Genomic DNA, 26,302 nt, shown 5'->3' with positions numbered 1-26,302 from the left:
CAGAACATACTTGGATACAATTTACTCAGACCGTTTTGAGATAAATATGGAACACAAATAAATTAAAATAATAACTGCCCATATAAAAAATATTATTTTTATTAATATTTATTAATAAATATATTATTATAGAGACAGTTCTCTACATTACAGTTACAAGCAAGAATGAATGAATGAATTACCATCATGCTAAAACATTCAAATGATCACATGATGAAGCCTAGACATCAGTTTATTTTTCCTCGAGAGACTAGGTTTCTCTTCCCTGGTAGTTCCAAATATAATTAAACTCTCATTATCATTTCCTTGAATTAAACTCCTGCTTCACACCATCTGTATATTTGTTGCTCTAGCTATGCTGCCTGTGTGCTGGGACAGTGTGCCTCAGAGGGTAATTTCCTGTTTTTGTAGCATTGTCTTCTGTCCTTATATATATATAACACACTTCCAGACGCCAGTGGGTGCTGTGCTGTCAGATGGAGGCCAGATGTCACAAATTCATAGAACACAAACACGAAACTATGAAGTGAAGATGTAGACTGCCTTTCCATCTCTTTACTCACGAGAAAGCAGGAGTCTTAGTTGTGAAATACACTGGATCATTATTTTCCTTTGAACATTACTGGGATCTGATAAATGCCTGATGTTCTCTCCTGCATTTCAGGTGGCTCAAGCAGGACAGAGAACTCGTCAGGCGATTAAAGACCTGCATTTAATGTCTGGTTTGAATCTGGGAATCTGAGCAAGCAACTACTGGAAACGGATCAGACTGAAAAATATTCTTCATGCACTCAACTACATTTCACTTTCTTCCCCCTTAAGACAGAACTGAATCAATATATTTGGATATCATGTACTCAGACAATAAATGCCCTTTTATTTGCCCCCCAAAAGCTACTAAATGCTTCTTTTGTGATTCGTAGAAATGCAGCATGGGTGAATCACACAGTTCCCCTCACAGCTGGGAGCTCTATCTGCTGCTGCATGGTATTCTGCCTAGAGACTGACTCAAGAAGAAAAGTAAAAAAATGAGAAAAAACACTTTTGTAAACAAAGTAAAACAAAAAACCTAGTCATCTATTACTAATTAGTGTCATCGTTGTAAAACAAAAAAAGTCCCCCATTATTTTATTTTACTCTTCACTGAATTAAGACTTTGCTTGATTGGGTATTGAAAGTTCATAACAAGTTGATGATTTCTAAGTGGTCTACATACTTTGAAAATCTCCCAAATGTCTAATAAGTAAGTGATCAGATTAATTAAGAGGTTCCATTCAGAAAACAGGAGATGTGAATGAATGAATGCCAAAGGAGAACAGGACCACAGTTCACAACCTGCCTTGAACTTGCCTCAAACTCTGCTTGGCAGAGGAAGTGACAACCTTCCCCCTAGGAACAGTTACTGGGAACCCCCCCTTCCCATCTGAATGGAATGACCTAAGGAGTGCCTTCAAGGACACAGAACAATGAACACTGGGAAAGAAGCGTCTGTTACTCTGTTACTGTTTACGCCTGGGCAGATAATGGCAGAGAGTTAGTCCTTCACACTTATAATAATAATAATAATAATAATAATAATAATAATAATAATAATAATAATAATAATAGTGAGCGCCCCCTACTGGCCCCACCAACACCTCTTTCAGCAGCAACCTTAGTGTTCCCAGGAGGTCTCCCATCCAGGTACTGGCCAGGCTCACACACAGCTTCGCTTCAGTGGGCTGCCAGTTGTGAGCTGCAGGGAGATGTAGCTCTTAATGAGTCTTTGCCCATCGGCACACAGTCTAAAGGCAATTCCCACTGGCATCAGTTTTCCAGGTGGTTACACTGTGTGCTTTATCTGTAATTTAAATAGTGACCCTCAGTCAGTGCCCCAAAGCCCAGTATTAGATGAAACCTAGCTCTGCTTTGCATTAACCAGTAAAAGCGGACAAAATCGTAATAGAATATCCATTTTTTCATTGCACTAAGAGGATTTACAACAGAGTTAGGGTAATGTAACTAGATTGACAATTTAATGTTTTAATCCTATCAAGAGCCCTAAACAAGGCAATTACCGGATTTTAACTTTTTAACATATCTGTTTTTGAAGAGCTCAAAGATGTAGGACGGAAAAAGTAAGATTAATATGACAGTTATCCCGAGTTTTCTAAAGCAGCTTTTTCCTACCTCGCAGAACAAAGCTTGGAAGCAAGCTGACATTTATAAGAAAGCTTCCTGCAGTTTTTTGTGGGGGGGGGGGGGGGGGGGGTCATGTGGTTACCACAGCAGAAACCCAGTAAAATGTACAAAATACTGTCTTTAATGGAGAGTGGAGGTCCAAAGGTTGATGATAAATAGCATTCTAAACAGTTTTACAGCACCCATGCAAGTCCTATGTAATTAAAGCTTATGAACATGACAGGCTTTTAATGGCAGTAATGTGCTCAGACCTAATTCTAATTAAATTAGTAATTACATCAAATCAGTAGGAGCTGATATTTCAGTAAAGCTTAATGACTACTGATTTTCCACACGAGACAAGAACTATCAATAGGGGGTTTCCCTGTGAGGCATCTCCTAATTTCTAATGGCTCTTCAGCTGATTGATTAGAAGTGTACCCCTTAGGGAAGATGAGATTGTCTGGTGTGTGCAGAGAAACTGCAAAGGCTCTGGGGTGACTCTGAAAATCAGCAGCCTCCAGACTGAGAGTCTTAATCAGCATCACGCTTGCTCAGAAACAGGCTGCTCTCCGGTACAGACAAGGTATCCTCTACTGGAGGTCTCCATGACACCACAGATGTCTCCAGTTAAAAGCTCTCATTTGGACTTAATGCAATTTAAACTGCAATTTGCAGACCTATGCCTGTCAAAAGCATTTCTCCTCTCATTTATAATAATGAAAAAAGCTTCAATTGTCTCAATTGTCTTGTTCGTCGCAACAGAGAAGAAAAATGGCCTGCTGAATTCTTAACAGGTCAAAGTTGATCCCACAGTCAGCGGATGAAGAGTCAGGCAAACTATGCTTCTGCTGTTAAGCTTTTCCGGGGTTACACCACTGGCAACAATTGGATTTCCTTATGGTCCGAAAGAAAAGAGGAGCCTTTCTCCTGTGAGGGAGCAGGAAATCCCATCTTCCTGACTGCTCGTCTTTTAAAATCCAGCACTCCTACTGCATCTGGGTCTTAAAAGGCCATTAAATAGTCATGAACTGTGCCCCGTGGAGTCTCAGCCCTCATCAAACATTTATAATCCTCTAAAGCATGCCAACAGAGACCATCTCGGTCTAGATATGGAGCCTAATATTAGCAATGCAGTTTCAGTCTCATTTTTTCTAATTTAAGTAAATGCTAAGTGCAGATGCATAGACATATGATTTACACGCTTCATCTTTTCCCTTTCTGTGACACTAATTTGACCAAATATCTCTAATCATAGGTTTGTAAAGAAGTTTATAACTAAAATGAGGCACCTAATAGAATTATTACATACCAGCCATAACGGCACCAACTTCAGTGCCACAGGGGGCAGTGGTGGTCTGGAACAAGCTATGCAGTACCCAGTGTATTTCAAGAAATGGCGCAGTGAGATCTTTTCCATCACCTACTCAAAACCACATGAGCTAAAAGGGTTACAAATAGCCTTCTCTTACTTGAGGACTTTTCTAATGTTCTTATTTGGGTCATTAAAATAAAAACTGTAAAAGCTGAACTACAACTTCTAATCTCTAGGCTCAAGGGCACCCTTATAAAAGTTAAAGATCTGGAAGATGGAACTAGAAGAACTCCAAAGAGCTTCTTCCTTAACAACTGCCAGGACATAAAACACAGTGCTTTTGCATTTTCTTTCACTTACATGTCTGAATAGAAAAGAACAACACATTCCGTATTCAAGACTGGGTAGGAACTCCATCTGTGGTAACAGTGCACCACACCTGTTTTTTTCTACATTTTCCAAAACATATTACTAGAAACAGAGTACATCCTGTAGCTGCTCCTCATGCCACAACAAAGATCTATAGCATTTCTCAAGAGGTTTAACACCTACATCCTACACAACACTTAACTTCCTACACTCCGATGGGGAAGCCGGTTATCATACTTTCTTGTATTTGTTGGGTGAGGGACTCGCTACTTGTACTGAAGTCAAGACAAAGTGGCTAATATTCACATTTTATTTGTCTATATGTCATAGAGCATCTCTGGGGACCACATGATGTCAACTGTTGCCACGTGATCAAGGGCCATCTGCTCCAGGAGTAAATATGAGCTCTTCAGACTCAGCAGCATGTTCCTTAAGTGTCCTTCTCTAAAGGGACCGAAGATTGTTCCATCTGCTCCTGCACCTCTCAGGCCCTAATGGTGAATGTACACATGGATTGGATTCCTTAGGTACTGCAGAATTTGTTTCCCAGGTTTCCACAAAGGAAACCGAACTTTGTGGCGTTCATCAAATTCCCGTTACTCTTTTCAAGCAACACTGTTTTGTTTGAAAGGGAGGCGCAGTGGTGTAGTGGTTAGCAATTCTGCCTCGCAGCGCTGGTCCCTGGACTGAATTCCTGGGGTGCTACCTGCGTGGAGTTTGTAGTACTCCCCATGCTTGCACGGGTTTCCTCCCACTGTCCAAAGACATACTGGTAGGGAACCTGGCCCTGGTGTGAGTGTGTCTGTCCTCTGATGGACTGGTGTCCAGGGTGTATCTCACCTTGCGCCCATTGCTTGCTGGGACTCGCTCTGGCTGAATTGGATCTTGTGGTTTGAAAATGGATGGATGGATGTTTTGCTGGCAGCATGGAAGCACAAGCCCAGTTACACGAGCCCCCTTAGTGGCTCAATCATTAACGCCAATCACCCAAGGGTGATCTGGGTCTCGTCACTAACAAATTGTGACTGGGATCTTCCAATGGGTGGCACCTGTGAGGGTAGGATGGGATTACTCAGGCACAGCTCTCTGGACTCAGCTTTGACCCCCCAGGTACGAGTTCTATTGACAAGAGACGCGTCTCTCCTAAAATCAGCACTGGGCCTTCAGTACAGGTCTGTGTTGTCTATAATGTGTTGAGTTGAGGGGCTCGAAGGTGGGACGGTCAGTGAGTCTCCTGTGCAGAGACATGGGGTTAGCAGCCACAGGCCGAGATGTGAAAAAAAAAATACAACTGGTTGTTCAAGTCAGTGGATAACCCAAGTACCTAGCAATTATAAATTTATAATAAAAAAAACCCACTACAACCTTAAACAAATGGAGAGAAATGGAATGCTCAATGCCTGAAACAGAGAGAAGAAGCTCACTGCACCAAAATACCTTTTATAAAACATCACCATCTTCAACATTAAAATTACCACAAGACTTTACATAATCCCCTGTGCCACCACCACTATGAAAACAGCATTAGTCCAGAAATGATAAGAGCATATGAATAATGAAATTCCCTTTGGACATAAGCACAACGAACAGTACAGTACAGTGAACTTGAAGTATGCGGACAACAGGTTTTCCTGCGGAGGTATGGAGATTCCTCTGACTGCATACCTGGCTCACTGGACAGGAACAGGAGATGAAGATAAGGAGATGAAAGAGCATGCAAGCTGTGTGTCGAGCTGTCTAAATCACAATTCCTTGAGGAGTAAAGATTCTCTTGCTGAAATCCTGATCTGGGATCTTGATCTTACATTTTAATTCTGGCAAGGAATATTAATCCCTTAATAGTTCTGATGGAGATACTCCATGGATGATCTGCATATGTTTTGCACTTTGCTATAGATTTACCAAAACCTTTGTTTTATTTAGAGTTGAAAAGAGATGCCCTATGAGAAAAAAAAAACTTTAATTCACTTAAGCCAAGATGGGTTTAAACATTGCTCTGCGCACTAAGATAAGTACTAAGTAAAACTGTAGGTGAGGAATTGTATTTCTGAGTCTACAGCTTATATAAGCAAAACTTGCAGCTTTGCCTGTGAAAGACAAACTGTCCTCTGTTCGCCTACATACAGCTGGGGGAAGCAGAGAGAAACAGCATGAATTCTACACCCTTGCCAGCATGAAGGGAAACCGGCATTATTTTTTTACCATTATAAAAAATGGCCCAAACTGGAAAACAATCCACGTTATTTCACACATTACTCAGTTCAGGCTTTGACTAATCAAGTCTACTTGACTGCACATAAGGCCCAGTCTATTACTCCTTGTGTTTTAAGCCTTTTTTTACTGCTTGTTTTGAAAAGTGTCTCATGCCCTTCTTTAAGTTAAGAGGAGCTACTAAAACAAGCACAGCTAAATACTTCAGTGCCTAGTTTCAAAGAATAAAGTAGGCAACATGAACAGCCGTCACATTGGTTAATGATTACATTTCATGTACTCATGTAGAACAAGCTGTCCGTCAACAGCAATTTTTACTATGCAAATTAGAGGGGGAAGAAACATTTACTGTAGCACACCACAATACGAACCAGATGAAATATTCTCATTAAAACTGTGCCATTATCAAGTTTGACCTCTGACAGCTGCGATAATGGGATCTCTGTGTAAATCACTTTTTTACCACATAATACTTAAAATCCATGACTGAGCCTTGATATTAACAAATTATTCAAGCATAGATTAGCAGAAAGCAAAGCAGCACTCCTGAGACCCTCAGTCTGGAGTAAAATGATGCATTGTCAGTAAGGTTTCCTGAGGGTGGAAAAACAAACTGATAATTACCCTAATGAAGCATGGAGGATTAAACTGCCTCCATGAACCTGTTCACCCTCTGAAGAAAAGTTCTTCTGAGGAAACAACAGTAAAACGTTTTTGTTTCTAAAGCTTTATGAGATTTTTGTGACTTCAAACCCAAACGTTAATTATTGTGACTAAAATTTGATAATTCATGAATTACATCGTTTCCTAAGCTGCATTCTTCATTCCCTTCTTGAAAACTACACTCTAGGACACAGAACTATGGTCACTAGCTGACTGACTGGGATAGCCAGGCAATGGCACAGGATTGGCTGAGCCCTGCCAGAGGTAGGCTGGGATTGCTCGGCCAGGGCTGTCTCAGCTCTTGGTGACACAAGTTACCCCTGCCTTCACCTGCTGCTGCTGGTGAGGGACACGCCTCTCCTCCAATCAGCACTGAGCCTCCAAAATGAGCTGAGAAAACCGCCAATACAGACTTTCATTGACCTGAAAGTCAATGGTTTATTCCAGTCCTCTCAAACGTGTGTTATACAATACATTCATCCTGCATGCCCAATGCAAGACTGCTTTCTGACCTACGAGCATTTTATTAATAACCAGAGCTATGCTTTTACAACTAGGATCTGCATCAGAGAGTGTTGGCTACAAAGGGAGAAGCAGAGGTCAAATCCACACTGAAAAGTAGAAAAAAATAAAACATTTCAGCTGTAGAGCTTTCTTCAAGGGTCGACAACGCATTAAGTATTTTTTACTAGGATGGCTGACTGTTAAATACTGGGAAAGGTAACATGAAACAATAATTTAACAAAAAGTCCATCACACTTAAAAAATCAAATGTAAAAAGATCAATGTTTCAGCCCAGTGTTCTCTAAGAGTGTTTAATTAGGTGTGCCGGAGATCGGAAGAAAAAGTGAATTGTGATTTAGACCTATTTTCTTCGAGCTAAAGTGAACTTTTTTTTATTACCACTAATAAAGAGAAGAGGGGAGATTTGGAAAGCAATCTACACAGGAACTGAAAGGAGACTGGAAATCGAACAAAAGGCAAGAGGAAGGTGGGTGATCACTGGAAAGATACAAACACAACACAAAGATCTCCACAACCACTGTTCTACAAATGAAAACAACCACCACCACAGATTTCTACTGACACCAGAATACGTGGTCTGCTTACCTTGCGTCATGCTACGTTGCTCTGAGGAACGAAAAAAAAAAACAAAGTGAAAGTGGTTTTCATTTCATGAAAAAAGGGATTTGTTGTGCCCATCACCAGTGACACAAAAAAGGCGCTCTTCTTAGGTGCCATAGCGTTAATGACAGCCTTTTGAAAAATAGCAATTATTCTGTTTTTTTTAAGCTTCTGATTTTTAAGATAATGACCACAGTTACAACAGAAGATGAAAATGGGTCTAGTCTGGCAAAATGCAAGCACTTTAAAGGAAATGTCCAAATATTTAGGTAAATGTGAAGAAAGCATGGAATTTAGTTTACTCAATGTTTTCATACATATGCCAGTATCAGTTACACAGAAACAAAATGAGATCTTGAGAGGTACTAGTTAGTGAATGCAACATAATATCTTTGTTAATTTATTAAAAGGCATCAGTTAACAAGGCAAATTAAAATATCTAAAAACGCTCCTCTGTGGAGGGGTGGTATTTCTGAATGATTACACGCAGTATCAAGATAACACTGGAAAAAATTAACCTCACAAAACTCTATACACATCCAACAGCTCCTCGGATCACACGCCACATACTGTACGCTTCCTGTTCATTTCCGCTTTTTCCCCCCAAAGCTGGAAAAATGATTTTCCTTCCGAGAGATTTCTGGATTCTCACCACAACACAGATCAGCCAGAGGCGCGAACGCAGCACTCCAACCGATGAAGGATTTTGGTGCTAATCTGAAACATTCTCGGAGAAGGATTTAAGACAAACCAAGGAACGGCCTCCCTCCACAAACGTATAGAAATATTTTTTCCTGTGCAGCTGGCTCCTCTTGCACAGTAACGACAGTACTTCTCAGGTGTATTTCTTCCACCTTGTTCTCCTCACCCAAATATTTGGCTCTCTCTTCTCTCCTCTCCTTGGCCAGTTTCTGTCTGTCCTCCGATTTCAGGCCATCTGTGGGGAAAGAAAATTACGCAGTCAGCACTGACCAGGACTGGTTCCTGTAGAAGGCAAATGACTTACAGGTGTATTAAAATGCTGTGCAATTTTTTTCAACTCAAGCTTTTCTAGGGGAATATTGTTTTATGGCATAGTCCGATACAACAAGGAAGGCAGACAGGACCAACAGAGAAGGCAGTACAATACTGCTACAGGAGATAAAAGAGAGTTATTTTACATTATTTACATTATTTTTAAGGTGAGGGTGAAATAGTTCCTGAGTCTATTACTTTTACACCATTGAACTCAGAGGAATCTCCCAGATGGAAGTAAATTCACAATAGAGGGGGTGAGACACACTCCATAATGCTCTTGGTCTTCTTAACAACCCTTTGTTTGTGGAGGATATTTAAGATTTGATTTAAATTGTTTCCCAAATTATGTAGCTCTTGACAATTTCTAGAGTCTAACCGTTAATTACAGTAGGCTGGACGGGTGTTGCATTTCTTCTAAAATCAATGACCAATCCCTTTGTTTTCAAACCATTAAACTTCAAAGATAACTCATCACACCATTTAGTAAAATAATTTCGAACGTAAGCTACAAGGTCGTGGAGGGAGACAAGGACAACATTTTCAACCTTTCTCAGTCGTTAAGGTCTCCATCATCTGAGGACCACTTAGGCTAAAAACAAATCGATACGGAAAAAGAAAAAATACGGACTTCACCTACGATACCTGATCTTCCCTGGCACTATCTGCAAGATCAGCCATGAAATGGTTAATGGGATATTTAGGTATATGGCTGGGGTTTGCTAGCAGGGGGTGAATAATGATACATTGATTCTCTCTGTGATCCAGGTCTCATGGTTCTCCATTATGCAGCCAGGAAAGAATTACTCTGTGAATTAAAAACGGTTTTGAATCTGACTAACAAGGAAAACCCGAACAATGAGTCTACGTGTGAAGAACTCCTCCCTCTCTCTTGCCTTGCAAATAAGTTTCTTTTACATTTCATCTTGCAGAGCGTTAATTAATAAGGAAAAATACTTAAAGCTTTTCTTCAGCTTTCTATTTAATTACTTAGGTCAGCTTAATTCTAATCCCATATTGAAAAAATCAAACTGTTCTGGATGAGGTCATTAAAAGGTTAGTTTAATGAGGATGGATTTCACGAAGGCATAACTGAACGGGCTCTGCGTCAGTGCCTAATTTTACTTGAATAGTTTTCTGGTGTCTATTTTTACATTCTTTAGCAGTTTTGCTCTAGTTTGATGACTGTTCGATGCAGCTGGCATTTCAGTTTATACAGCTAAGGGTTAGTGACAAGAAGTTTCTTTTTCTGAAGGGCATATTACTCCAACATAAAGGGTGATCCCACAGAAAATAAACCTTGTAGCCCTGTTCTGGTTCAGTTTTTTTTTTCTTTAAAAAGTCAATCTTGAATTTTTAAAACTATACTCCTTGGCATTTCAAAAGGCAAACTGTACTGTGCTTGCCATCCGAATTCTGCAGAAGCTTAGCAAAAAGTACTCTGTCAAGACCTCTAGCAGACTTTCACAAAAAACGACATGGAGTTAAAACAGCCCTGCCCCTCTGAGCTTTACTCCAACAATATCAGCGAGCAACTCTGGGCTCTGTCCCCCAGCTTCATCCCACTTGAACAACCAGATTGGCCATTCTGACAGCGAAAGCATGTTTAAAAGTTGCGACAATACAATAGAGCTTTATGAGTTCCAGCCGCCTGGGCCCACAGACACTCGGGCCGGGCCGCCTGGGCCCAGCGTAGCTGTGCCATGTCGCGTGCAGCAGAAGAAGAAAAAAAGAAAGAAAGAATTTCTCACACAAAACTCTGAAAAGTGAGATTCTCAAGCCTGACAGCCTCTAAGACACATTTCCTGGCGGAGCACAAAAAAAAAACCCCACAAAAGAACATAAAATGGTTTTCGTTGCAGTCATTACTTTTGTATAAATAAGTAGATAAATCGCATGGAAGGTCAGTGATATTGAGCTGTTAAGGCCTGGAAAAAAAAAACACCCATTATCTTAATAACTATCATTTGCTATCTTAATAACTACTGCAGCTCCCAGGACCATCTCGCAATTCAATTTAGCAAACTGGTTTGCCACTGCCAACGACCGGGGCAGCCTGCAGAGATGTCCACCTTCACCTCCAATAGCGTTTCCAGACGCATGTTCAACTCTTTCCTGCACTTGTTCACTCTGCTGCGTCGCGTTCAGTCATTTTAATTGCCCCTTTCTGTCTTTTCCTTTCTGTTTGCTCTTCTGTGAAGCAGTGGGAGGGTCGTCATCGCATAAATGAGAACCCCTTCTCATCTCGCCGAGTTTCATAAACGATTGTAGCTAACCATCTTATTTGGATTTTCTTTTTTTTTTTATAAAAAAAGGAACAATGCAAGCCTAACTTTGTATGGGGGCGCAAACACGACAGGACACGCTTTCAGGAATTTTTTTCTCGGAAAAATAGGAACAATCGAAATGTTCAAACAAGGTGCCCGCATCTTCGTCATCACCGTTTCATTCACCTATGAAGGCGACTGGCGAATTTGGCTTCATCAGTCTCCGGTGCAGCGATGCTACCGCAGGAAATACTCCAGGCAGTGATTAAAATGACTTCTACGTTAAAAGAACAGAACTTGGCTGGGGCTTTGTCAAACACGTGTTATTCCCTCTCGCATGAAGGCCAGTTCAGTGACGGGCAGGCCTGACCGATTCCCTGAAGGAGAGGGCTGGCCATCTGTCTGATGACGGCAGAGGAGTGTAAAAATTAATTAAAACCTCTATTATTCTAACATACCACCACCCCACCCCCACCAGCCTTGCTCATGCCGCAGTTCATTAGGAAACTTGAAATAGGTTCCTTCCTTGCATGATAATCCCGCGGGGGTATTTACAATTAAAAAGGATAAATAGTAAAAGGCCGTTTTGTTTTGCAAGTCTGTCAAGCGGTCCCGCGCTTTCGCTCTGCCGCTGGTAAACACTGTGTCACAAACTGCATGACCGTTTAACTCTGCCCGGCGTTTCACCTGAGAGCTTGAATTGCTTTATTTTTAAGCGTTTTTGTGGGGTTTTTTATGTTCGCTTTGCAATGGTTTAAATGTATAAAACCCATTACTCGAGTCCGGTGCAGTATCGGAGCTGGTTTGGCTTCTCCAGTCTAAACAAACATGTATCAAATTGTAACTTATGGTAGAAGCAAATACTGGCACTAGGAAATGGATGACATTACCGCAAAAAAAAAAACCTCAACAGGCAGATCGATCATTTCCAAAGAGCAGTAAACACCGGTGATTAAGGGCCCTGTTGGAACTAAAATTAGCATATATGGGTGTCCAGCAGGACCAGGATTGAGAACCACTGGGCTAGGTTCTGAAGGCAGACACAAACTGGGCCTTCTGGGCCCACAGACAGCCAGCCATCATTAGCAAGTGGCTCTTCACATGGGCTGGCTATATCGTGTCTCCTCCCTAACACGTGCTTGGCAACAGCTCGCCATGCGGACTTCGTTCACGGGCAAGAAGACAAGATCTCGCTGGCTGGGAGAACCGGGACGGGGTGGCTCCTGTCAGCTTGCACTCTGTGGGCCTGATGGTCCTTTTTGGCGCTTATGTACAAAATGCATATGCAATGCAAAACAGGCCTTTCTTTACTCTTGCTAACCATAAGTCAGAATTCCTTTGTACCAGTACATGTACCGGTTACACATGGCAATAAAGTTCAAGTTCACCAGAAAGTCAAAAACCTGAAAAGATCCATAGACAACAAGAAGAACAACACAAGCTTTCATGGCACCACATCGCAACGAGCTTTGCAACACAATAAAGCATAAACACGACAAAGAAACTGACAATTTTAAATGACGAAAGTTCCCAGGGATCAGGGCCTAGTTGGGGAATTTATAATCCAGTCCAATGAGCACAGAGGACATTCATGTTTGTCAAAAGGAAAGAGTTGACTGATGCACAGAAGCCAGGCTTTTAAAGACCTAACAGATGAGCAGCCGTATTTTGAGAATTATTCTAAAATCCACAGGGAACTAGTGCAAGGAATCTAAAACAGTGAGATATTTACTCAGATGTTTTGTTATGATCTAAGCTGCTGAGTTCTGAATACACTGCAAAAACAGAGTACTGTTTTCTAGAAAGTGCACAAAAAATGTGGATGATACTCATTAAATCGAAAGGAAAACATATTTAGAACATTGACGTCCATCACGACAATGTAATGTAGTTCCTAGATTGATGTGCTGCTCTAAAAGCACTTGAAGGTATCAGTGGGTTTGTCTTAATGAATCATTGAGGTGGGGTGAAGGATCTTTTTAAGGTAAAGAGAATAGAGACATGCTTGTTACATTGTTTACAGATATTTATGATAAGCCTTTCATAATTAATTTGAAAAAAATGTGGTAATGCCATTATTGTAATAAAATCATCCAAATTGTCTGGGGATTCAAGCTTCCATCTCAGTTGGACCTGAGCATGGGCCCACTAAACTGATTATTATTTCTGAAAACCTTACTTGCTTTGCTGCTGCCTATTAAAGACAAGATTATCTGGGAATTTGTAAAACCCTGGAAAGGCAGATTAATTCCATGCTGCAAGCTAGCCTTCTGCACTTTGTTATGAACAAAACCGTGTTCTCACAGGCATTAAAGGATAAACTGCTTAGAAGAAAAGGCTCTTCGGTCTGCAGTCAGATCACTGTGCTGGGTGGAATAGCACTATTAGGTGACACAAGCCTGCACACTGCCCCACAGCAGTGCTGAAACAGGGGATTATTAACTTCAGTAAGGCTGCTGGACTGGTCTGCAGCAGAGGTGTCCAGCGCTGGTCCTGCAGACCCGCTGTGTCTACTGGCTTTCATGCCAACTCAGCTCTTAACAAGCTAAACCAGCTGGTTACCGGATTAACTGGACCGATTTCACTGCTTCTCCTAGCTCTTCAAGCTCTTCAAGTAGTGCAGCTTTAAAGAGACCTTGAAAACGCGCAGACACTGTCCTGGACCAGGGCTGGACACCCGCAGACACCTTGCCTATCTATAGTTCAGCACATGGGTCATCCATACATCACCTGAGACTGAAAGCTGTTTGTTAGCCAAATGGAAAATGCTGTTTTTTTTTTAAAGAAAAAATGAATGCCTCCTGAAAACCAGTGGAATGTTCTTCAACACAGAAACCTGATTTTATGGACTGAAGCATCTCTGCTAGATGATCATTACAGACAGGAAAAGCAGTTACAGCTGTAGTGTTATTATAGTTTCCATAAATGCTCCCTGGAGCCTCGTGGAGAGATAATTAAGGTTTTTTGTATGCTAAAGAAGGGAGCAGAAGAAGGTTTAATTAAAGGCTGAAACTTGATAAACCCACCAATATCTAAATGTGAGCCTAAGACCTTTTCACCCCACAAGGATGTACAATACTTTGTATCTCTTTTATATTACCAATACTAGAAGCTGGATGTTGTGTGTCACCTTACAAACACAGCTGTTAAAGTACAGGTGGGAGGTGAAGTACCTACACAAGTTACAAGAGTCTGTGGCTTGTAAAACCTGGAATGGACTACACTGCTATGCAACAGGAGTCTTCTCTTGATGCAGTGTGTGACTTGTACCTTGTTTGGGTCGAGGGCTGACACTCATGCCTGGGGGAGCGGGAGAGGCATCTTTTCTCGCGGGGTTCTTCACCTCTTCTTTGGGGTTCACATCTGGAGCTGAGGGTGAAGAAGACAGAAGTAAGTGAGAACAGCCAAGGCCAGGGGTCTCCTACAAATATACAGTAGCTGTCTAATGACAGTGCAGCCGTAGGAGAACTGTGGCACTGCTGTGCTCATAAACATGATATCCTTTACCTCAAATAATGGACTGTTTACAGTGCAGTTACTGTATGCCTAGGCAACGCCTATTATTAGTTAATAGTTTCCAACTTGTAATTTGAAGGCTGTAAAGTTTTTTTGCATAACCAGTCAAGTTAGAAAGGTAACTGCTTGTATTATTTTCCACAAATGATTTACAATTGAGAAAACAGAAGCAGAGCAGCACATCTAGTGCCGCTGTAATTGTAATTCTCGAAGACGGCAGGCTCTAGACTGACGTTTCCAGACCTACAGATGTTTACAAGCTCAGATATAGCCAGGGGCCAATAACAAGAATTTTAACAGGGCAGAACAACTTCAGCTGACATACAGGAAGCAAATGAACTGTAATGAGAATCAGAAGCATTTGGAATAGTCCAGGTAAATCTCTATAGATTTAGGATGTGGCCTGTTTAAATAACCCAGTTCACAACACAGGACAACACAGAGTGAGGAGAAACTAAATGTGAGAAGCCTGCCTGCCTATCTGCTTTAGAGGCCCAGCCTCATGGCTGCGTCAAGCGCGATGACTGCTCAATGTGGCCTGAAACTAGCTGCCATTCAGCGCAGGGGTTTTCCTCTCTGCAACTCCGTTGTCCATCCCATTATTCACTCAAGTCAGAGTGACACTCAGCTCCTCCATCTTCGAGGACAGAACCTGCACTCTCCCACCTCCTAACCCTAGGAGGTTGACATGATACTAACCCTAACCTGCACCCTCCCACCTCCCATGATACCTCATCCAAGCCGTGCTGAAAACAGACAATCTGGGTAGTCTGTTCAGATGCTAGGTGCTCACCCCTTACGGGAACAGACCGTGCTTTTCGATGCCCACACGCCCACCTGACTTTCACACACACATGCTGCTGCAGTAGAGCTTTTCCAACCCCTTCATTTTTGCCAGAAACACAACTACTGCCCCACACGCTGAGAAAACCTGAATGTCTCCACAAGCAGAACTGTGCTCAACTCTTACTCCCCGGAGAGGCCTGGGTTTCACTGGTTTAACAGGTCTTGATTGGTCAGTTCAGGTCTTTGCTTGCGTTTCTCTGTGGAAAATGCCGGGTCTGTCTGCATAACTGCCTGCAACTTTATCCAACAAATGCTTGGAGCCTGAATTAAACGTTCTTGTCTCATTTTGCCTCCTTCTGTTTTTGAGTAACACAGTGCCTTATCGGTTAAAACTGATGGTTTCTCCAAAAAAGACATAAAAGACATTTTAGTGTGCATTTTATTGATAAATGCCTTTCTGCGTGTATAGCAATCCGAGGCAGTGACCTACTAAACAAAGTTCATTTGCAACACGTCAGCTATGCCCCATAGTGTGAAATTGCACTTTATTTTAGGGCAAACGAAACAGACACTACAGCTTACGCAATGTTTGCAAAGCCCAGCTTCTCTGGACAATATTGAACTGGCACACAAAAACAGGAGCTCTGTACAGCTCCACACTGGGAATAATGGTAACCATGGAAACCGATATCAGCGGCGAGGAATGGTTTGGTCTTGCAAAGATTCTAAGTTGTTCAAACATTCTCCACCATTAGACGCCAGCGAAATTAAACAAGATAACACAAAACTCTAAAAGCATAATAAGCTTGGTGATGCAAATCGGACCCCCATCACATAGCAGTTGAGGTCATTCAAGATTTTATGAACTGCAGGGTATCTTCAGCATAGATCAGAAGACAGAAGTTTAGAATTTCAACATAGTATACGTTTCCAAATCAAGAGTACAACTCGTGAAAGACCTTGCAGCTTCTATGAATTGAAACGTGTTCAGCTGATGAGCATTGAGGACCGTATTTCTGTCCCTCTAAACCAAATACCCAGAAAATGATTTAAGTTGTCTCCCGGGCTGCATAATAGAACAACCCCTTCACTGTGTTACAATACAGAAGTTAACATGGTGAAATCGGAGCAGACAGAGGAGGCAAAAAGGTCTGTGCCACACCAGTCAACCCTCATCCGGACAAGACAGAGCCCACTGAGATGGTACTGAGATCTTCCCAGAGCAGCTGTGACACAGGACAGGGCAGACAGAACGGAGGAGCCCACTCACACGGGTGTTTGCTGTTTGTTTTGCAGCAGGTGACTGAATAAGTGGGAGACATCTCTCTAACCACAGCGATAACACAGTGCTTATACTCTGGAGGGGGGGCTGCCTGTGAGGCTGGAGGCCTATGCTAGGGACTGTACTGTGATTATCCGAGAAATCAGTGTGCAGACAATGGTGAAGCCTGAGCTCCTTCTTCTCTGGAGCTGCTACGTTGCTACATGGAGACATTTTCTTACTCAATAGCTTAGCAGCACAGCCCGACATGGGCTCCATGCTGTTTTGAGACAAGCAAAGAGATTTACACAAGGCCTCAGAGTCACAATGCTCTCCCTGGTCGATCGTCTTCACTATTGGCTCTCTCTGTATATTTACAGTATCACAAGCCAGGGAAGACAGACGTGTTTTTACTTTTTTCTTATTTTGTCGACTTCAGATCAATTTCAAAACCTGTATCTCTGTTCATTTTTTCCTTACCCTTCTGATATTTCATTTCAATCTTCTGCCTTTCCCCCCCACCCCCAGGAGAGAGTGTGAAAGGTACTTGCAATCCATCTTACACAGCCAGATGTAACTAGATCTCTCTGTAGGTGTGTGGGGGGAGGGTGTGAGTACTAATTGTCAGTTTTTAAAAAACCTTTAGAAAAAGTGGCAGGGTTTTAAGACAAGCCTGTCATCTCATCCTTAGCATAGCCTGTAATCTATCTGCACAGTCCTCATGTCTCCTGTGCTGTCACGGATCCTCAGTCTTTTTTAGGAGCACAACTGCTGATACCAGAGAGCCATTCCTGGGCTGTGTATAAATGATGCATGCCCTTGTGGTGGAGGGGGGTGGAATATACTGGACGCTGTCTGACAAACTGTGATGAACTGCCAGAGAAGCACCCTGTACTTACTGACACCTATAACTGCACACAGACAGGAATGAACCTGCAAGTGAAAAGAAGGAGCTCTGTAACAGAGGAGCAGTTAAGTACAGTTGTCATGCACAGTAACTCAACCCACAACAGGGCAAAAAGACAGTTCCTCAAAAAGCTTCCTGTAAAAAACACATTTACAGTTTATGAAGGAGGAATTTTCTCACTCAACTTCCAGTTGAATTTTTTACACATCTCGTAACATTCTTGACTACTACTGAAGTTTGGAAAATTGGAAGCAGAAGATTTTGAAAGTATATTTTTATAATACTTTTCCCAGCGTCTTCACCCTGCTTTGTTCCACGTGGAAATTTGACTCCACAAGGGGTCTGACTCCACTGTCTGCCTGTTACATGAGATTTTATTTTAAGCAAACCTGTGGATCAAAGCACGCAGCTTGACGAGCATTAATCATTAACCGGTGTGATTGCTGCTTTGATTACAGAAAAAGATCCAAGTCTGCGTGGCTTTTACTCTGTGAGCAATTAGAACTAAAAACACGTTTTGTGGTATTATTCTCTTATCGATCTCTTCTCTTTTTCATCGTTTCAGCTTTTTAGTTTACTTTACAACAGAAAAATATTACAGTGCAGAGTGGGAAATTGCAGCTGTTCCACTTATCATATTGTGACATACTGCACCGTGAGAGGAAGAGACACCTAACAAGCAATGTGACTATGACCTCAACCTCAGCTGACAACACAGGACCTAAGGTATTTGCAATACTGCGCATCAGCATCAATGAAACCCCTAATACAACAACACAGGCTACACATTCAATGCATGCGTGGTAGTAATTCCTTCAAGGTTCCTTAAGAAGTATCCCTTGCTTTTCCTTTTCTTCAGCAACATGTTATCCTGTTGAGCTCCTGGCAGCAAGCAGAGATTAGGACAAGGCACATTCGGTTCCAGACAGAGTTACTAAGAGCCCTTGTGATATAATACCAGAAGAAAAAGCAAAGGATTTAGCTCAAGAAGCTCTTGAAATGTGCTTCTCATGGCTCTAAACAGCTTGCTTTACCAGCAAGTCAAGGTGAAAACAGAGTGAAACAATGGGAAAAAAAAAAGATCTATTACCACATGACAAACCGACCGGCAAAAAAAATGGCAGAACATGGTAAAGCTAAAAACAAAATACATGTTTACTCGGCTACACTTGAATCAGGTCAAAGCAGCAATGACAAAGGTTGCATTATCAGTCTCAGGCTTATTTTCTGCTCAATGTACTAGTTGTGTGCATTCACAATAACAAAGATACCCAAGCCTACCCAGGGGTAAATACTGCACACAAAACTCTGATCATTGCTCGGGGCTGGAAAACAAGCTGATCCAAGCCAGCGAATGTGCTCAGAAGATGCAGCACTGTGGAGCCTCTGCACAGCAACAGGATCCATGCCAAATGCAAGAAGCAAGGGCCTCTGATTAGAGAGAGCAGATTGAATCCTCTGTGAAGGTAAGGCGTGGCTCGCTCCACACCTACTCTGAACCCCCAAGCTGCAGCAGAGCTGCCAGGCGTGTGAGCACTGTCACTGTTCTCTGATCACTCGCCACAAAATACAGGTGTTGCTTCAATAAAGCATAAACAGTATCCTCATACCTATAATCAACTTCAAATAATGCCACACCTGGTCATTTTTTTGGGTTCAAGACTGAGACAAAGCATGCATTTACCAATAGAAAAAACAAACAAATCGTCTGCAAAAAGAAGATCTGTTACAGGTTTAAGCTGTAGCTTGTGAGTGTCCAGTCTACAAAGGCAGCAACAACATGATTCAAAATAAAGCCTGCAGTGTTACCTAGAATGGTTTATTGAACATATTTCTGCCAAGTTAACAACTCCTGACAAATACCAAAGTGCTTAATTTTGCTACACAGATTCCTTGTCTGAGCAGTTTTTGTCACAGCATGTCATAACAAAAGACCTTGCCTATAGCTCATTCTGCCAACAGTCTACAGGATGAATTACATCATTAGGTCTTATGATAGTTACGCAGGGCAAATATTTGCTCATCTTTGTGGAGGTGTACTCTGTTCCAGTGTCCTGTGTACACATACATGTGGCATTTAGGTAGAAGAGTGAAATCACATGGTGCAAAGAGTCTACAAAAATTCCACCCTTTTCTCTCATTATGACATCAGCTCATCTCGTTATGACATCAGAGCTCTAGAACGGAACCAGGAGCCCTGCTCTTCCGAAAAAGCATGATTGAAAACAAGATGGGCTGTGCTCTTCGGCTGCAGATGAAGAGAAACAGGCTCACAAATGACACCAGAGGACATGCTTTTAGAACCAATAATAGGAAATAGCTGAAGTCAGAGAAAAACAACCAATCACATGGGAAGTCATTCTGGGATCCTGAAAAAAATGGCATAGAAAAAAAAAATTGGGATTGATTATCTTCATGCAACAAAACAACCAAGGCTGAATGAGCTCTCCTTATTCATAACCCTTCCAGCGTTCCTGTGCTCTTAATGAGCTCTGCACTGTGTCAGTGGCTGTAGGGCCCTGCAGTTTGAGCTGCCCTGAGGTATGATGTCGGAAAGACACCTACATTTAGATTAGAATCAATTTCTGAATGGGATGAGAATTGTAAAATCGTTAAACAAGAAACTGTCCAGTGGTTTCAGAAACTCTTGGACTGTATAGTAACTAGACCTAGTCAATAAACAATTAGGGGGAATAACCCATGAATTAAAGACTGAATATTAATAATTTATCATCATGTGCATACATTTCATTCACAAATAACAGTACAACAGACAGAATGACAGATAATGAAATTATTTTTTAAAGTGCATTGCATTTACAATTACATATTTTAAAACTTAGATAAGTAGGATGTGTTCGAAATGTGCAACACAGTAAAGTACATTCCCAATCCAGCCTTGCGGAATACGTCTTGCCAAATTCCTGTAAAAAACATAAGAAAGCCTGGACCCACAAGCCCACTATATTCCACTCTGCAGGACTTGTTTTTGATTTATAAATACTTAGGAGCTGCCTAGGCCTTCCAGCTTCAGAGTTTCCACTCCTAAGGGGTGCTGAGCAGTAGAGGATGGAATTTAAAAAAAAAGAAAAAGCACCTTCTGGTCTGCAGAACAGTCTACCTCACATTCCTGCACAGATGTTAATAATGGATGGGAAAATGCACATCAGCCCTTTCCACAGTGGAAAACGTACATACAGGGTTAAAGTGAACAAGCATCTTCATATCACCAGTGACATACAGAAAAAGTTCTGCTGTAGTGTAGAATGTGCACAGTTCTTTAATGGCAAAGCAGTAATTTATGACAACAGCCAATCGGCTACATAACAAAACACATAAATGCATTATAAAGCAGACTAGAGTTACAATATGCATCAGATATTGCCCAGAAAAGGTTCTGGTTGAGCGAAAACCATTATGCAAAATAATGCCACAAACAGCACCTATTCAAATGCGAGGAAAATGGGAATGACCATCATCCATGACATTTCCTACATGAAGAATTCCGCTACCATGGGGGGCACAGAGAACTGCAAGGGTTTCCCGATCTACCCATGTTCCAGCAGGACCAATACCAGTACAGAGAAAACAAGCGCTCACAATATAAATAACTAAAAATAAAACTACCATCAGAAAAAAATCCCTCAACTTAAACAAATGGAAATGTGGATCAGAACAGTAGATCAAAACTCCACTAGGCGGAGCGGTGGCACTGTGGATAAGGCTCCGCGCCTGTGGCTGGAAGGTTGCCGGTTCAAATCCCGCGGCCGGCAGAGGAATCCTACTCTGTTGGGCCCCTGAGCAAGGCCCCAACTGCTCCAGGGGTGCTGTACAACGGCTGACCCTGCACTCTGACCTAAAGCTTCTCTCCCTGTCTGTGTGTCTCATGGAAAGCAAGCTGGGGTATGTGAAAAAGACGAATTTCTAATGCAAGAAATTGTATATGGCTAATAAAGTGATCTGATCTTTCTGAGGGAGAGAAAGGAAAGCCCAGCCCACAGACAGCAGGCGGGAGGTCCCTTTTCCCACTGGGACACGGACACGGAAGCCATGAAGGATCCATGCATCTCCTGGCGGGCACAGGCCACGTCACCAAATACATCATCCCATCTGCCACACAGCATAATCAATAAAGGCACTGGCCAGGACCTCGCAGACACCCTGTTTGATGGACTGTCCTGTAGATGAGTAGGGAGTAGATGCTGTTCTGGGGTTTCATCTGCATGATAAATAACTGGCAGCACTTTTTTTTGTCTGAGATAACGCACATTACTAGTGGCTGTACGTAATGAAACAAAATCAGACAAACAGCTTGACATTTAGATAATGAATCAGACTTCACAAAGCTTTCTTAGTGGATATAGAGTCAACCTAAAAGGTTTTGTTGCTACTTCTTTGGTCTCATTTCAAAGGGACAACAGTGCAGGAGCCATGGAGAATTTGTCTAGAAGCCATATGGAAACTGTACTGGATCAGATAGTAGGATACATCCCTGTCGTTGCTCCCTCTTTTTTGAATCCATATACACACACACAGCTGGGTCAGGGAAGCTGCTCTCCTTGAAGGATACACTGTGTGCCAGGCTAGTTCACCTGGATTCAGGAAACGTTCCCCCAGCATGCAGTCAACAACGCTCTGCTTTTCCGAGAGATTTCATCAGAACTGGCTCTGGGTCGCAGCCAAGAGCAAAACCCAGAGAATCAAGGTAAACGCTGCACTTCAGAGGAACAGAGATAAAAGGTTATCAAACACCCTTTCCATTAGGGCTCCTTCACGCTGTTCATTCACAGCCTTTTGCATTAAAAAAGCAGAAAATGCGTGCTCAGCTGTTAGGGATTGTTCTCCAAGAGAAGAGCTCTACCCCTGACCTGAAATGAGTACAAAAGCCCAATTGAAACACATTTTGAATAGCACAGTGTATGATAAGACCAAGTTCATTTGTCTGTAAACAAGATTTGGTATTTTTATTCTGAACTGTATATATACACATGAATTCTTCAGCATGGGATACAACTGGGCGACTTACAACAGGAATATACTATAACAGAACGAATGATGCCAGAAATGCTAGAATTCTGCTTATACAGACACCGCTAACAACCAGGATTAAGCAATGGTGACCACAAACTAAAAACCAGCCAAAAACACAGAAGAGGAGCTCAGCAACACAGGGGAACAGGAACTGCTCGAAGGTAAACAGGCGAGAAGAAACAGGAGCTCATTCATCTTTTGACAAGAGCGATCAATGATCTTTGTATTCTGCAATGCAAGGTGTGGCTGTAGTTTCACATGTGAGGCGAGGAGACAAACTCAAGAGGCTGCGGTAATGATTAACTTGCTCCTGCTAAAAAGCAAGAGAGAAAATGGAACAACTGGGATCTATGAGGTGTGTCTTTGAATATTAAGACATTTGCTCACCTGTGTGAGTAACCTTATGGAAAAAGGTACTGGCGTGCACACTTCACACAACTGGTGTCTATTCATGCCCTGTGCTGACTGTACATGATCACCCCACACCCACACAGTCAGACCTCCTGCAGCACAATTCTGCCACAGACAGCTTTGCATATCAAGACCAGCACAATTATGAAACAATATATCGTAGGGTTGACTCCTATCAAAATGCAGAAACTGACCTTACTGACACACATGCACATTACATGTATAGATTGTAAGTAAGTGTAGTTATTTACCTACCTCAAGAGCATCAAATTAAATTAATTTCTTGCTTGTCTAACAAACAAAACACTGTTTTCTGCCTCCCTTCCCCACACTCCAGAAGTCTAAGCAAAACAGACACCCCTTCATCAATACCAAAGGGCGCCTGAACACATGTATTAGCCATGTTAAGTCATGTAACACACAGAGTGTTTCACAACTAGACACAGGGGTAACCCCAGACTCTAGTCAGTGTTATGAGAGATTGAAAACTCAGTTGGCCTTTGCTGTACCAAGCAAATCACAGTCATTCACAGGACCCATCAACACCGGATCTCTGTGGATACACCCTGGTAAGACCGAAGAAAATTCCCAGCAGGCATTGCATGTCAATCAGTATTGTCATCACCTAATGCCACACACTTTACTCTGGCATCCAAAGTTGAAGCAGAAACGTACAAAAAAAAAAAACAGCTTTAATCTGAAATCTGTAGGGCGTTATTATACTATTACAGACCTTTGTAATGTTGCATATGTGGATTTGATTATGCAATCATAAATCACCACATCAGCACCTCTGGCAGAGCAAACACGCTTTCAGATAAAAAAAGAACATGGACTGAGGCTCCTCTCCCAGAAGAGAACCCCCCGGAGTGTCACACACGAGCAAAATCACTGTTCGGCAACACAACGCAACCAGGATCCGACAGCCGCTGTGGCTCTGGAAAGAGGGAAGCTGGTAACCTGACTGCGCCCAGCAAGCGCATGACGCCTTCTCCTCCAGGTGGAAATCCATCCTCGCACCCGGCCAGGCTGGATCCTGCTCACATTACCCACACGTCTCGCCATGCAGGTGGAGTCAGAACAGAGTAAGAAAATGTAATGGGAAGAGAAAGAGAGCAACCATTTTAGCAAGGTATTCTGCCAACAGCCAACGAACAGAGCATCTACAGCAAAGGAGTAGCAAACCACTAAATCTGCAACTGGCACATTAACAAGTTACATCACAGGTAACGGACGGCACTTCACAGTTCACTGTAAAAATAACTGGCATTTCATGTGTACACTTGTTACCAAGCTCCACTAATTTAACTTTCATTAACTAAAACCAGCTACTGTATATCAGCTAAACAAACTAGAAGTATTCAAAGTACTACTTACTACCACATGGCACCCTTCAGGCTTGCTGTTCCAGACAGAGCAACAGACAGCGGGACTGTGCTGGACTCTGGCAGGGTGAAGGGTGGACTGCTGACCCGATGAGGGTTTGCAAAGCATCTTTCTTATTCCAGACTGCCCAGAGAGGGATCACACTTTGTGTCAGAATGCGAGAGCTTTGCACAGGTCAGACCCTCATGAACCAATTGCAGCTGTGGGTTCAACACATCCGATTTCAGAACAACCAGAAAAGCCTGAGGGACAGATAGGGCTCACTTATCTTTAAACTAGTACACATTGAACCTATTACTGAAGCCACAACCAAAAACCTCTGCCTCAGCAAGCTGTCCTGGCCTTAATGCAGCAAGAAGGGGTGATTTTGATATTTTACGATCATTTGTCTTATTGAACAGAAAAGCTGCAAAGCATGAATGCCTTCTACAAGCTCCCACTACATTCATACCGCCTTCCCTGCAGTTGCTTGAAAGTACATCACGACCTGAAGGAGAAAAACAACAACGACAAAAAGCTCATTTGAGCAATTCAAGTTCACCGGATCTGTGGTGACATCATCCTCCCCACACACACACGCAGAGAAACGCAGTAACAGTGAGAAGCGCGGCTCATTTGGTAATCAAGGGAGCATTCCGGAGAACGATCTGAAAAGGGCAGAGCTCTGCTACTGAACCATTACCTAATCAACAGCTCGCTTGAAAGGGGGTGATGTCATTGCTGTCTGGCCCAGAAGTTGAGCAGCCCATGTGAAGGGGTGGGGGGGGGGGGGGGGGGTAGACACTCAGAGACCAGACTGTCAACATCAGACTGTGTGTACCAGTCCAAAGGTTCTGATTGCATTAGCTGAGAAAAGTCCTGCTGCCAAGAAAACAGGCTCTGAGCAAAGGCATCAAATCCAGACACATTTCATCTACATGCATGCAGTGTGGCGGAGGACAGATGAGATACAGGATTGTATCGGCAAACAGCACTAAAACAGAAGAACGTAAAGGTTATAAGCTTAATGAGCTGAAGATTTCATCCAGCCTTTAAAGAAGACAGAGCATCTTCTCCTACAACATAGCTAGGTGGCTTGTTCTGTACCCCCACATCCCTTTGTGGACAGAAATGGCTCCTGCTATCAGACTTAAATGCACATTGTGAGGTCTGGTTCATCATTCACTGTTGATACCGAAAAGGAGGATTCTGAATACTGGATCAGGTCCCATCCTAGCTGTCTCTGTTCAAGACCAGAACAGAGAAGAAGAGATTAGCCTGTCAGCGGAGGACATTCCTCTAAGCCCAGGAATGTATCCGGTTACTTTGGTCTGGACTGAAGACCAAAAAGAACAAAAGCCGCCCTGGATCAATAAAATATGCAGCGATTTTTTTCCAAAAGCAACACGCAGAGAGAATGTGGTGAACTAGGCATCTGCAGGTCCACCTCCAATAGGACCTCAGTGTGAAGTCCAGCATGCAAGACGGAGCACTAGGTGAAGTCACACACAGCAAGTGGGCACCTCCTTGTAACAAGCCCTACTTTCAGTAACTCCGCTCGAACCGGCGTATTGGAAAGCGAAGGGAGTTACAAAGAGCCCAAGCTTTAGGGTTATATACAGTATTTAAGGTGCAGCATGTCCTAGTGTCTCACTCGTCTTTTGTGAAGGTGGAATTCCTGTAAAGCACAAACATAAAAACTGTGCCTTTGGCCTGGTCAAATTAAAGGCACACTAGTCCTCTCGATAAAGCACCAATAAATCGCCAGCAATGCCGATGTGCAACTTGAGGGGGCTGGGATGGAGATATCCACCACAGACGAGTGCTCTCAAACAGGCACGAGGCCCTGCCTGCTGCACATCATTTGATCCAGGACTGTTATGACAGAACCTGTCGAAGGA

The 26,302-nt window shown here is 42.5% G+C and overlaps 1 protein-coding gene across 5 annotated transcripts in view; it reads right to left on the bottom strand.

The window, feature by feature from the left end:
• The window catches only part of map7d1a (MAP7 domain containing 1a), a 63,025-nt gene that overhangs the window by 22,151 nt on the left and 14,572 nt on the right, over positions 1 to 26,302 (bottom strand). For 3 of the 5 annotated variants that reach the window (XM_088602704.1, XM_088602705.1, XM_088602707.1), the window contains exons 2-4: positions 14,395 to 14,493; positions 8,712 to 8,780; positions 7,829 to 7,849 (exon numbers count right to left, since the gene is read on the bottom strand). In XM_088602704.1, the coding sequence (XP_088458830.1) occupies positions 7,829 to 7,849; positions 8,712 to 8,780; positions 14,395 to 14,493 (189 nt within the window). The remainder of the gene's footprint in view (positions 1 to 7,828; positions 7,850 to 8,711; positions 8,781 to 14,394; positions 14,494 to 26,302) is intronic. The other 2 variants (XM_088602706.1, XM_088602708.1) reach the window with 1 other exon arrangement.

This window comes from Lepisosteus platostomus, chromosome 13 (genome assembly GCF_059453375.1).
Source record: "Lepisosteus platostomus isolate fLepPlt1 chromosome 13, fLepPlt1.hap1, whole genome shotgun sequence".
Taxonomy (NCBI): Eukaryota; Metazoa; Chordata; class Actinopteri; order Semionotiformes; family Lepisosteidae; genus Lepisosteus; species Lepisosteus platostomus.
This window is presented reverse-complemented; position numbering and strand designations above follow the sequence as displayed.